This window comes from Barbatula barbatula (assembly GCF_947034865.1).
Source record: "Barbatula barbatula genome assembly, chromosome: 14".
Taxonomy (NCBI): domain Eukaryota; kingdom Metazoa; phylum Chordata; class Actinopteri; order Cypriniformes; family Nemacheilidae; genus Barbatula; species Barbatula barbatula.
Genome location: NC_136777.1, coordinates 2,287,111 through 2,300,394, shown reverse-complemented (window position 1 = coordinate 2,300,394; position 13,284 = coordinate 2,287,111). Strand labels below are relative to the sequence as shown.

General features: G+C 40.2%; 1 protein-coding gene across 1 annotated transcript; it reads right to left on the bottom strand.

The window, feature by feature from the left end:
• Positions 1 to 8,108: 8,108 nt before the first annotated feature.
• On the bottom strand, positions 8,109 to 13,155 carry btbd9 (BTB (POZ) domain containing 9). Its single transcript, XM_079472582.1, has 12 exons — positions 13,080 to 13,155; positions 12,924 to 12,993; positions 12,389 to 12,592; positions 11,890 to 12,253; positions 11,192 to 11,459; positions 10,830 to 11,052; positions 10,614 to 10,733; positions 10,420 to 10,529; positions 9,046 to 9,235; positions 8,863 to 8,970; positions 8,706 to 8,784; positions 8,109 to 8,526 (listed from the first exon to the last, which is right to left on the bottom strand). Exons 3-12 carry the CDS (start codon positions 12,571 to 12,573, stop codon positions 8,368 to 8,370), a joined length of 1,806 nt encoding a protein of 601 aa, XP_079328708.1. The 5' UTR covers positions 12,574 to 12,592; positions 12,924 to 12,993; positions 13,080 to 13,155; the 3' UTR covers positions 8,109 to 8,367.
• Between the last annotated feature and the right edge of the window lie 129 nt (positions 13,156 to 13,284).

Below are 13,284 nucleotides of genomic sequence, written 5' to 3'. Positions count from 1 at the left end.
CATCAGCCCGAGGGCTCCAGGTCTCCTGAGACTCTGTTCCACAACTTCAAAGGTAAATTTCCCCTCAATTCTTGACATAGAACTTTATGAATTAATGAGAAATTGTCTTAAAGATGACTGAACTGTGAAACTTGAGCATGTAAAGCTTTCTTGCACAGTGATTTACACCCTCACTTGCACACAAAAAAAGAACAATCAATCTGGAACAAATAGTTTGGTTCACATAAATGAGTCATTACATCAACTTGAACATGAAAACTCTTTATTTTCCAGTTGAAGAAAGACTACAAAGAAACGCTAGATATAAAAGGTTTGCTTTATAAAGATTTTCTTTTATGAAGGATTTATGTTTTATTATATCTTTTGTGAAACCAAAGCACTTTATAAAGTCTGCTCAATGTTTTTCTCCCACATTTGGGGCTTTATAGGAACATATATTTATTAAATAGAATTGTCTTTCCTTTTTGCGAATTGACTCACATGTTGTAAAAAAAAACAATGTGTGAATAATTATGAAATAAATGGAATGCAGTTTAGTTTTCTAGCTTTAAATGTCTGAAATATGAAAAGAGTGTTAAAGGTTTTGAACAGACAGACACCACATGTGTACGGGTTAGCTGCTCTAGAAACTAGAGTCAATACAGCTGCTTGATTCATAAGGGCCAGTTTTAAATGAGGAATGTTTAGGACACAAACAGTAATGGGTTTAAGGGGAATCTTTAGCTGGGCACGTCTCCTCATAAACGAATGCTTCTCTTATCCTTTAATTCCTTCCCAAGAATTAGCGAAGAGCTTTATTGACAATGCGGGCCAGCCATGTTTTAATGTTTATAGGGTTGTGGATAGGATAACAGAAAGCAACCCTCTTATAAGAAACATTAATCTTGTTATAACCGAACTGAGCTCTTGTTGCGGTCATAGAGCCATAGACAGTAATGGAAAGTCTATAGTAATGTATAATGGGCTTGGGTGTAGTGTTTAGCAATTTTCCCCACTTACCACATTTATTACAACATACCAAGAAAATGTTTATTGCTATAGTAATGTATTACAATATTTTTTACAAGTAAGCACTTCATTTCTCAGTACTTGATACAGTAGCTGGTGTTCTTTTAAAAACTCCTTTTTGGGCTTTTATTAGAATTATAAATATTAACCTGGTACACATCAAGGCAGAGATTGATTAACTTAAGTTTGGCACAGATTTTTATAAGATTGGATTGTACTGAATTATATAGATTTTTTATGTTTTTAAGAAAGTGAATAGTTTTTTATTATTTTATTTTTAAATGATTAAAAAATGTGTAACAGATTTTCATGTCACTACCGAAACAGTCCATTGGCTGAGACTGATTTTAGCCACATCCCTACATTTTATAAAGAATCTGGTGTCCCTCTCTCTAATAAGCATGGTGAGTAGATCTATCTTATCATTTTGGACTAAATGTGTTCAAAAAACCTGTGTGTAACTTTAAGGAACGTCTCTACCAAACATCTTATTTGCAATTTAGCAAACTATTTTGGGCATTATTCCATAAGATTTTGTTTTTGTGTGTTCACATCTGTTTATAACTGTGCTTGCAAACCATGTGCTGGTTAGCATCTTTAAGCTAGGCTTAAAAGTATTCAAAAATTGTCACTACCAAAACAGTCATGACCGAAACGTATCACTTGGTGGCATTGTTTTGGTAGTAACAATAATTGTTTCGGTAGTGAGAAAGGGACAAAACTCCGTACCGTTATGCAAATCATTGGTATTAAAGTATGTTATAGTAGTCATATTCAGGAGTATGTTTTTTGTAGTAACATAAAATGTTGAAAGTATGATTCAGCTGTGCAAAATAAATTATATTTATACAAATATTGTGATCACTACCAAAACATTACAATCCCTACTGAAAATGTGTGTCATGACGAAAAATAAAGTATATTAAATTATAACTAAGATTTCACGAGTTCGCCTTTGCAGATATTATCAATAGAGCAAGGGTAGAAAATGGTAAGCTATCTGGGGAGCGTGACCCGAACCCAGAGTGCACCCCAAAAGGTGCATTTAATGTGGGACAGAAAGACACAAGGCTTGAAGCTGCGGAGGTGGTAGCCTGAATTCAGACTTGAGAAGGATGATTTAGGCCCTGAGGGTGCGAGTGCTGCTGCGGTAGCAGGAGAAGATGATGGGTCCTGCAAGAGGCCTGTCTGCTGCGGCAGCAGCTGCGGTAATAGAGATGTGGGCTCCTGCGGGACGGTGCTTGCTGAGGCAACAAGGAGTAGATGTGGGCTCCTGCTGGCCGCGATGCTTGCTGAGGGTGCGGAAATAGAGATGTGGGCTCCTGCTGGAGTGGTGCTTGCTGAGAGTAGAGATGCGTGCTCCTGGTGGAGCGGTGTCTTTCTTCTGGAGGAGTGATGTCTGCTATGGCAAAGAGAAGATGGAAGCAGGGGCTCCAGTGGAGGCGGTTGCTGCAGTGAAGCTGGCTTCTGGAGGAGCGGTGTCTGCGGCGGTGGAGAGAAGATGGAAGCACAGGCTCCTGTGGAGGCGATTGCTGCATTGATACTGGCTTCTAGAGGAGAGGTGTCTGTCGATTAAAGTCGTCCACGAAGAGTGGATCAGATGAGAATTTAACCGTCGGTCTTCTGAAATGCAGGTAGGCTAGGAGGTTTTGATAGGGTTGAATTTGTGAAATATGTAGATGAAGTTGTTTTGATCCGTTTTGCCTGTTTGATGAAGAGAGTGAGGAAGAAAGGTGGCCATTGGAGCTGCTTGCGGAGGCAGCGTCTCGCTTGAGACGGCTCCAGGGGCAAAGGTAGAAGGAAAGTTGGGAAGGAGGGCAGCCAGGGCCTGCACCGCTAGTGTAGGCAGTCTTTGTGCTAAAGGTCGACGGAGAGGTAGCAGGCCACTGACTGGAGGGGGACAGGAAAGAGGAGGATGGAAGACAAGAGCATCCTCACACTAGGGTTGGCTCCGCGGGCAGAAGCGGAAGGAATAGAGAAGCCTGGGTCTGCAGCGCTAACGGAGGCAGCCTCGTGCTAGAGTTGGATGGAGGGCAGCGTGCCACAGGCATGGGGGGCGTAGGAAGACGAGGTGGGGAAGGGCAGTGGCTGGGTCGGAGCCGCCGGCAGAGGCATGCTCGCGCTGCTGGGACGGTTAAGGTAGAAATGTTTGGCTGATCTGTGATTTGTTGATGTTTGGAAACGGCAAGTTCCGCGAGAGGAGAGATCGATTACTAGGGGTTTTTGCCTGAGCATAGTCAGAAGTAATGCTTAAGGATGTGAGGCTTTCGACATTGGGTTTGAAGCTGTGTCTGAGAGGGTCCATTGGAAATCAGAGTTAGTTAGTTTTCAGGTTGACTAGTTCATTCAGAAGACACAAGAAATATTTACGTAGTTGAGGAGTCAATAAGTAATTGAAACTTATTTAAAGGCATTCAGTGCTTGCGAGAGTGCCACAGAGTTATGAATACTGCCTTGTACATCTGCTTGGATGAAAACTGATGCAGACTTAACTGTTGGGGGTGAAGTGGAATTTCATTATTATAAATCTGAGGCAGAGGAGTTGACATTGATGTTTGGTTAATTTTGCTTTTAATAGATCCGGGGAAAGAGGTAATTGACGGGTTGATCGGTAGGCAAGCTGGGTTGGAGTGAGCAATGGGAACCTAGGCCTATATGACTCCATGGATAGACATGAACGGAGCTTGTGGTACCCGGATTGTTTGCGGTTCAGATGAAGTGACTGCTGGTTAAGTGGTTGCATTCGCTCACCATTTCATATTGTAGTCTGTTCTATTCACTCACTTCTTTGTTTTTGTTGACAGATTTATGGATTCATTGGCTGTTTTATGCATTAATTAAATACAGAATAGTATGGCACAGACTAGGGTTGTCACGATATCATGCAGCTGGAGTATCACGATACCAAATCGTATCACGATGTGAGCAAAGTAGTGGCGGTTCATCATTTACGTATGCAAAATAAACCAATATTAACCTTAGCGTAAATATTTAAGTAAATTCTCAAGTATTTCTACGACACCTTTCCTGATGGAATTAATGAAATGTGCAACAGTTCCTCTGTACAGCAATAGGCCTACTTTAAACGTAAAAGCAGTACGGCCAGTAAAAAATTCGACCGATTCGTACAAAACAGATTCTGTGACTCGCTAAATTGCCCGAAACGATGATTCAATAAAAACGAAACACCGCTGTTATTGTTCAGAGAAAGCGATTGTTTGAAATGGTTGGAATTGGCGACGTAACGCAAATCAGTAATTAAATGCCATTTAATAATAGCTTCGTGTTTATTGAACTGTATAACATTGATCGCTTCTGCAGTTGTGCTGATATTAGGAAAGCTCTTGCTATTGTCATTGTAAACAACATTCGCGTCATTGCAGTGGGGTGGCAGTGGGGTGGCAGTGGGGTGGTCGAATATGCGGCCGTGTATGACGCATTTTACTTTCAGGTTTTCAATTAGCGTCAATTGCAGTTCGGGAATATCTTTCTTAATAAAAGAACACACAAAACTACAAAAAAAGTATAAATGACACTTGTTTATATTAAACACGACCCTTGCGAAACGAATAACCACTGCAAACACTATATGCACAAAATAAGAAACGTATATAAAAAACCTTAACGTCAGATAGGTTGCCTTTAACTAAACTAATAATTACGACACACATCAAACAAAAAATAAATAAGAAACGAAAATAAAAAACCTTTACGCTAAATATTAACAACGAGTAGGCTAATCGCAGCACACACTGTGCAAAAACAAATAAGTGAGAAACGAATAAGAAGGGAATAGCCGAAAATTAAGCACAGGCTTTAAAATTTTTTTAAACTGAATTAGAAATTAGCCTGTTCTTGATGACAGTGCTTATAGTCATATTATTTCCTACTAGTGTCCTTTAACAGAAAGCCTCCGTCATCGTCTTGTCAGTCAGCACTTCACTCTCCTCACGAGGAAGAATATTTCAAAAATATCTTAAATTACAATATGGAAATTAACTGCACAATTACTGTAACTGTAATGTCTTCAACGCTGTATATCGTAACAACCTGAACAGCTGACGAGATCATGAGCGCACAGAATGGCATTCTAGTGCGCCATCTTGTGGGGTATCAAATTAGATTTTATAACGTTTCCGAAGAGCATCCCTAAAATTTTATTTTAAATCGGTGCTTGGAGCAGCAAACCAGTTGACGGTGTTGCAGAAGTAAGATGGGGTCGTTTATTATTTAGATAAATAAAAGGAAAATCATGTTTCCGCCCGGTTTCGAACCGGGGACCTTTCGCGTGTGAGGCGAACGTGATAACCACTACACTACGGAAACCGCCATGCATAATTGTTGGGCGGCCTGACGTAAGTAGTGGAGTGCTGCTTGCTGAATTGACGAGTATAATGAAAATGCAGCGTTGCATGCGTAACACAGCGTTGTAGTCATTTTTGCAGATCTGTGTAAACGCGGATTGTTTTGGTAACATTGTCGTGTGAACGTGAAACTTTTCAAAAACGCAAAAGAAAAACTTTTCCGTTTTTCATCGTCTTAGACTGCGTCCACAAGAAAACGCACAATAAAGCGCTGACAAAAGCACGCAAAGCAACAGGTAGCGATATAACCCTAAACGTAAGCCGTGCTGGCCAATCAGAAGCCTGGAATCTGACGTCAAACAAAGGATACCAGCACGCATTCCAACGTCACACGACGACGGCGCATCTCCCGTGTTCATGTGGACGGGAGTCACAATAGGTAGTAGGATCACATTAAGTAGTTAGAAGGAAGCATCCTAATACTTTTGTCCTGTTGAGAATTCATCACGCCTTTGGGTGGTTTTGATGAAGGGTGCGAAACAAATCTTGAGAATTTCCGGTAAAACTTACATAAAATTGCAATAAGAAGACCTTGTTTCCGCCCGGTCTCGAACCGGGGACCTTTCGCGTGTTAGGCGAACGTGATAACCACTACACTACGGAAACTTGCTTTCATTAGCCACATTATACAATTCAAACCAATAGAATAAGCGACAATCTTGCATAAGTTAAGTATATAAACTGTTTAGATTCTAAGGTCTAAAATATTCACAGTGGTTGATTGTGAACCAGCTATGCTGATCCAATAGCCAGATCTACACAAACCAGCCTTGAAATTCATCCAGCAGTGTCCCAGTTTTCCTCCCCATCCTCCAACTGTCCCTGCCCGTCTCTCTTCTTTCATTCCTCGGGGAGATGTCGTGATTGCGGTGAGGAAGTTTTGTAGCTGGCGTCTGTTTCTGGTTGTTTAATGAAGGTGGTATTATGGTGTCAGTCACCTTCTGTGGCTGATTGAAACTCAGGATTCATTATATCCCCTTAAGAGATGGAGGCGTGTTGATTTAACTGAAAAGTCTCTTCTGCACACTCTCTCCATCTGGTCCATTGACTATCTGTCTTGCCATAACATGCAAATAAATCAATTTTGTTCGTAGGACACACTAAAAATATGACTTGAATGCAACCACGTAATCGAATGTCATTAGGCTTTCAGCTTTAAAAAGAGTAAGGAGGAGTAAATGCTTATATACAGTGGCGGCTGGTGAAAAATATTCTCGGTGGGGCTGTGCCATACTTTTTTTGTTTCCGTAACCATCGCAATAATATTTAACACAAACTGCAGGACAGCAGTGCTCAGTGAAATAGTCAGTAATTATTTAATGCCAATATTAAAAAGTTGAGGCATTCGTACACAAAAACATAAACATCATGATGCACAAACACAAGCCTTTTATTTGCATTTAAACTGAACTTGTAAACAATTGACTATTTCTACATATAAGTAACATCTTTTGGAAAGGCTGTTGGTGCCATTGGTAGTAAATAGGCAACACAATATGCATGCTGTCAGAACAGAGTGGAAAGTGGACAATAACATTAAATTATTATAAAGTTTATAGGAATTCTTACACTGTATAAAGGATGTATAATATAGAAATGGATATCAAGTGGCTGAACTCAAACCTTTGACTGGAAGAATTGCATAAAGTATTTTATGATCAAACTAAATGTAACTAATTGTTAATGTGCTCCAGAACTGCAACAATTAATTGATACAAAACATATAAACATATATTGCACGGAAAGCAAAATAAAGCATTAGCATGGGTGCACCCAGCTAGCCAAGCCTTCCTGGTGTACCAGCTACGGGAGAAGCCGCGCATATACTGCTTCCCTTTTTCGCTAGCCTGCTGTTTGATTGAGAGGTCAGGTTGATCTGGGCCCAGCTCTTTCACCCGAACTTTCTCCGACAAAGTTCTCCTCTCAAACGGATCTTGGAAGAGAGATTTCACCGAGTTAGGGTTGGGTCTTGGAGGAGTAACGTCCGCGCTCGCCATTGTCGTTTAGAAAAAATGGCGCCCCTAGAGCCCAGTCCTTATTTTATCAGGGCTTGGGGCGATAAAATGATCGCCCTTCTTGGATTCTATTTAAGAACGCTGATTGGCTAAATTTTATGTCATACATTCATATCTTAAATTAGCAATTGGCTTAACTGCTACATAGACCCGCCTCCTTGGGGCGCTTTCTCTATCGCCCCAGAGCTGATGAAGCGGTCAGACAGGCAGAGGAAAGGTTGCAAATATGATTTTGTATCATATTTTACATGTATTACTGGGTGCATTCCATATTTAAAACACACAAATATTGACATACTGATGTTTTTCTCATTATTATTACTATTTTTGTTTTAATTGTTTTAATTTTTTTTTTTGTGGCTTAAGGGGGGCGGCGCCCTAGCGCCCTCTATTGGCCGGCCGCCACTGCTTATATATATTTTTGCGGATATAAAAGTCTGTGTTTCTATGATGTATGTAGACAAAAAATATATATCTGTCTGCCAAATTAGGTCGATGCCTATATAGAAAACACTTGTTCCAAAAATAATGTGCTGTGAGATCACAAAATTGGATCACGCAAATCCTCAACTAGCTAAATAACCCTTATGCTGTTGTAAATCCATTTACAAAATCTTCCCATTCAGGTTAATCATTTTGCATGGCATTTTCAACAGGTGACATTTTTGGACTGTGTTCAAAATACACACAGTCAAAACATTTGAACAAATAAGGCAGTGTTGCAAAAGAGTAAGTGAATATTCAATTTATTTTATGGTCTTGCAGCTTGCATCTGAACATAGGAAAATAAGTGTGCATGACAGTCAATTACCTCACCATCAAGTTATTACTATATATAGACTATATAACTATAGATCTTTTTCATAAATATACAGAATTCGTTAGTTAGCAGCCAATAAGAACACAAGCTCATAAGATGAGCGCTTCAAGTGTGTTTTGTCATACTTATGCAAGTGAACAGCACAGAACACATCCACAGTCTATGTGTGAGAGGAGGAGGGGGACGAGTGGGATTTATGGTTGATCGGGCTTTGGGTTACAGAATTCTCCGTGCTGTTGGGCTGATCCGGTCCAGGACTTTCCTCTCTGACAATAGTGTCCAGCTGTGCTGGGCAATCAAAGTGAACGCAATGAAAAACCTAGAGACGACAGGAGTGAGAAATTCACATCAATCATCACAAAAGTCATATAGCAGACTAAGTGCTACGTATGCATTCTTTTGGAGTCTGCACATATTGCACAAGGGGATTATTTTCACAACCTTTTAGATTTTAATAAAGCATGTTATAGAGTCCATAAGGCCGCAGAGAGCTCTCACCTCATTAGCTGTGTTATGAGTTCCTACAATTCGTATGAAGGATGCAGGCTGTCTGTCAAACACCAGAGTTTGCCATGCCCTATAAAAATTACATTTAAGAACATTAACACATCATAAACTGGGGGACAATCGCTAAAGATAAATTGCAGATGCTGACCTGCATGCAACTTTAGTACGGTCGACGACTTTCACCCAGTGCTGCTGATTTGTAGACAGCTCCACATAATAGCTATAGCTTCTATCATCACAATCCCACAACAGCAATCTACAAACAGAACAAGTCATATAGCATGTATACAACAAATACTAAGAGACATTGATTCACCACAACATCTCATACCGCATTGAGCCCAGCATGTATGGTTGTGCCAGCTGGATGACGATGGCTCCAGAGCCCAGTTGGTGGCAGGTGTACCCTGAGTCCCAGTCGTAATGGCTGGTGTCTCCGTTCAGCAGGGCGTTTCTGCTGCGACTCACACCCTCTGTCACACTAGCACATGCCTGTACGGTCGCCACGTTCTCTGTGGGAACTGCAGGAGACACAAGTGTGTTAGACTAGTTGTTATGTGTTACCAGAACCTGACAAAACAGTGCAATTAGGAAAAAAATATATATAAATGTATACGGGTCAAAGACGTTAAAGGGGTCGTATGACGCGAATACATGTTTTCTGGGTCTTTGGTGTGTTAAAAGTTGTCCAAGCATGTGTTTGACAAATTGAAAAAATGAAAGTGTCGGAACAAAAGATGCGTTCTATCTAAAAGTGAATGCTCACCCAGAACTACCTGAAAATTAAGTACTTAAGTACTTATAACCAAACCCCCACAAATCTAAGTCAGTTTGTGGTATGATTTGACTAAGACCGCCCAAATGTTTACGCAAGTACCGGTCAGTACAATTGCTTTGGTACCTGATGTTCCGTCACACGCTTGCGGTATTCAACCAATCACTTAACTGGCTAATCATAGCAAAAAGAAATTCTGCACGTTTCGGAGCAAAGAGGAGATACCACGTTTTTTAACCTTAAATCGTATATACACATTGCATTACATCTAAAACAAACGATAATATTTGTTTAGCAGTGTCATATAAACCCATCAAAAGAAATGTACAAAAGTGATTTTATGTCCATAGAAAAGCACATTCATTGTTCTTTGTGATTTCAACAAAGTTTTCGGAGAATAAAATGTAAACATTTGGTTGAAATTATTGTCATTCAGTGTAACACAATATTTATGTACAAATTCAAACAACATGCTTATTCTGACTATATAAAATATATAAAAAGAATAAGGGAGCATATTACATTTTATTGTGCTTTAAATGAGTAAAATATTCTTTTTGACAAATGGGCAAAACCTAGGATATTGGCAAATTTGAACTAATTAGCATTTGGGGTGAAAGTAATTAGTCTTTTAATGTGTCATAAATGCTTTTTAGAAAATCAGAAATGAAATTAAACAAACTTTTTTTCTAAGAACATCAATTTAAAGCAGTATTACACTTATTGTTTTTATGCTTAAGTTGAAAAAACTTTTTCGTCTTTGAACCATATATATATATATATATATATGGTTCAAAGACGAAAAAGTTTTTTTATATATATATATATATATATGGTTCAAAGACGAAAAAGTTTTTATATATATATATATATATATATATATATATATATATATAAGTATTAATTCAATGACTAGGAAAGTTGCATTACCCAGAAGGCCTTTCTCCAGGGTGAAAGACTGCTGTGTGTACAAGCATTCCAGAGCCACCAAGTGAAAAACTTTGTTGACAGTGTTATGTGTCCCCACCACACGGATAAACCTGCGTTCGGGCAGACAAAGAATTCAGTTAGCATTGCGTTAAAATATACAAGTTTTAATCGAGTTTCCATGTAACTATTTGTACCTGCAGACACGTGCTGGGAAGTAAAGTTTTTGCCAAGAGCGACAGAGAAACTTGGAATGATCCACAACACGAACCCAGTCTAGTTCATCCATCGACACCTCAATACAGTATGAGTATGACCTGCAGGAGAAAGAAAGACGTAACAACAATGTATGTATGTATGAAAAATAATGAGAACTTTTTTTAAGAACAACTATTCTTTCAATGTCAGATTACCTGCTGTCCTTGTCCCAGAGCAGTAGCCGTATGTGGTTGATGATGGAGGGTTGTCCAAGGCGGACCTGGATGCCTGTGGCTCGTCCGTCCTCCTCAATAGGGTGCCTTGAGAAGCCGTGGTCCAGATCATAGTTCTGTGTGTCTCCATCCAGTAGAGCAGACTTTAGCTCACCTTTTACCACCACAGCACCGTGCTTCATAGTGGCAATGTTTTCTTCTGGAACTATAATAATAAAATAAAAAAAACACATTTTGAATAAAACAGGAACATTTTATTTATTATGCTCTGCTGCTTTTCCAAGTTCTTTCGCCCATGACTTCAGTAGGTACACTGTAGGCATAACACGTATCTGTGAACTGACTGAGCATGCCGCGGTAGTTGAGATCCATGTCTCTGCTCTCCGAGCGGGTCTGTATGGCATCCAGCAGGTCGTCTGGGCTGAGGAGTCCCGTCGGACGGACCACATTCAGCATTTCAGAGAGGGTCATCAGGGGCAGCCGCACTGCTGACATCACTTCCTTTGCCTCAGGACCCTCGCCGTTCTGGTGACACCAGCGGCAGAGCGCCTGAAAGATTTCTTTCTCGCTTGCGGCAAAAGAATCTCTTTTCACCATGGTCAACAGGGCAGACTGCAGAGAGGAATAAAAAGCAAACCTTATTTATTACGTTGTTGTTGTCACCGCTTTACAAAAGCAATTGTTTTGTTCACATTTTGTCACATTTTACATGCTTAAAGGGAACCTTCATCCAAAAATGAAACTTCTGTCATCATTTACACAACTTCTCCTCTTCAGATTGTCAACGGGGGCAAAATGCTCTGGTTATAAGCATTCTTTCAAATATCTCATTTATACAGATTTGGAACAACTCAAGGGTGAGTAAATGATGACAGAATTTTGGGTAAACTGTCCCTTTAACATGAGTAACAAAGCAAACTATACAAGGGGAGCATGGAGCTGCCTTCAAATCTCTGGCTGTTAAATCTTATCTTAAATGTTATCATTCAGGTAGATAACTAAATGTCAACAGTTGATCTAAGATTAGGATTTTAACACACACCTTGGAAAGAGTAAGAAATCCATCCGACTTGAGCACATCATTGGCGTGCCGATCCATATAAGCACAGCAGGCCTCAGTCAGCCCGCTCAGACAATAAAGACTAGCCACATCGAAAACCAGACACACATTTCGCGTACTTAGTAAAGTGCGGAGGAACTCGCAGATGGACGCCTCCAGTGGTTGAAGGTCATAGCGATGCGCCAGTCCCAGAAAATCCAGCAGAGTCTCTTCTCTGGCTTCGCTCAAAGTGGCTCGGCCCGTGTACAGGTAACGCAACAACATGGAAAAAGCCTCACGATGTGTTTCCTCTAACCGAACCTCAGCCTGGGGCCTGGACTCTTTCAGTCCCCCATACAGCAATGCTCTGAAGAGGAAAAGTTGGAAAGAAAGACAGAAAAAGCAGTTTGGGTTTAAATAAAGATTCTCCAGGATTGGCGAAGCCCACTATTACTGACATAGAGAAACAAATTCGAATTGAAAAGAAGATATCAGCAGTAACCTAAAATACTGGCAGCGGGCCGCTAAAATGACTCTGTGCGCGGGAAAGCGCTTCTCTTCCACTATGAAGGTGACATCGCTGTACTCTTCACCAGGAACTAAAGCACCCAGCTGCTCTGACAGCAGGTGCAGGTGGTCGATCTCAGCTGCAGAGCTCACAGGCCGCAGAGGATGACTGTCACTCATGACCACAGCTGGAGAACACCTGAGGAACATGAACACTTTCATCAATGATGAACAGCCCAAGGAGCATCTCTTTAACATTGATGTAAAACATTATCATAGTAAAAGTGTTACTATAGGTTGACAATAAGATGGTTAAACTATGGTTACTGTAGAGTAAGTTTGTGGTTACTCTGGTTTTTCTACAGACAGTTTTCAACTACAGTTACTGTAGTAAATCCAATAATCTAATATTCTCACGAGTTTGCATTCTGTTAGATAAACGTATAGAAAAACCTTTAATCTAGGCACCAGCTTACCAATAAGAATGATCTAGTCACATAATCAACACTAAGTCACAAAACACCGCTCACCGAAACAAGTTAGTTAGATGAAACCCGTCTCCACCTAAAGCAGGCTGGTCAGGCCACGATGATATTTTGACTACAGTGGATCGCAGGATATAAAGAAGTATGTTACAGACGGATGTACATGTCGAAAACCTAAGTACTCAAATGTAAAACAGCTACCGGATGTTTTGGAGGGTTCCCGGAAATAGTGCGTCAACGTCACAGCGCCTCTAGTGGACAGAGCTTGTTACTGTCCTAGTCCTCCAGGATAAATAGCCTTTAAATCGTCTTTTGTCATATTGAAGGCATTTGTATATTGAAATGTTCAGTTGTTTTAAATGCGCATTTGACTTATTTCATTGTAGATCTCATTGATATTATATGG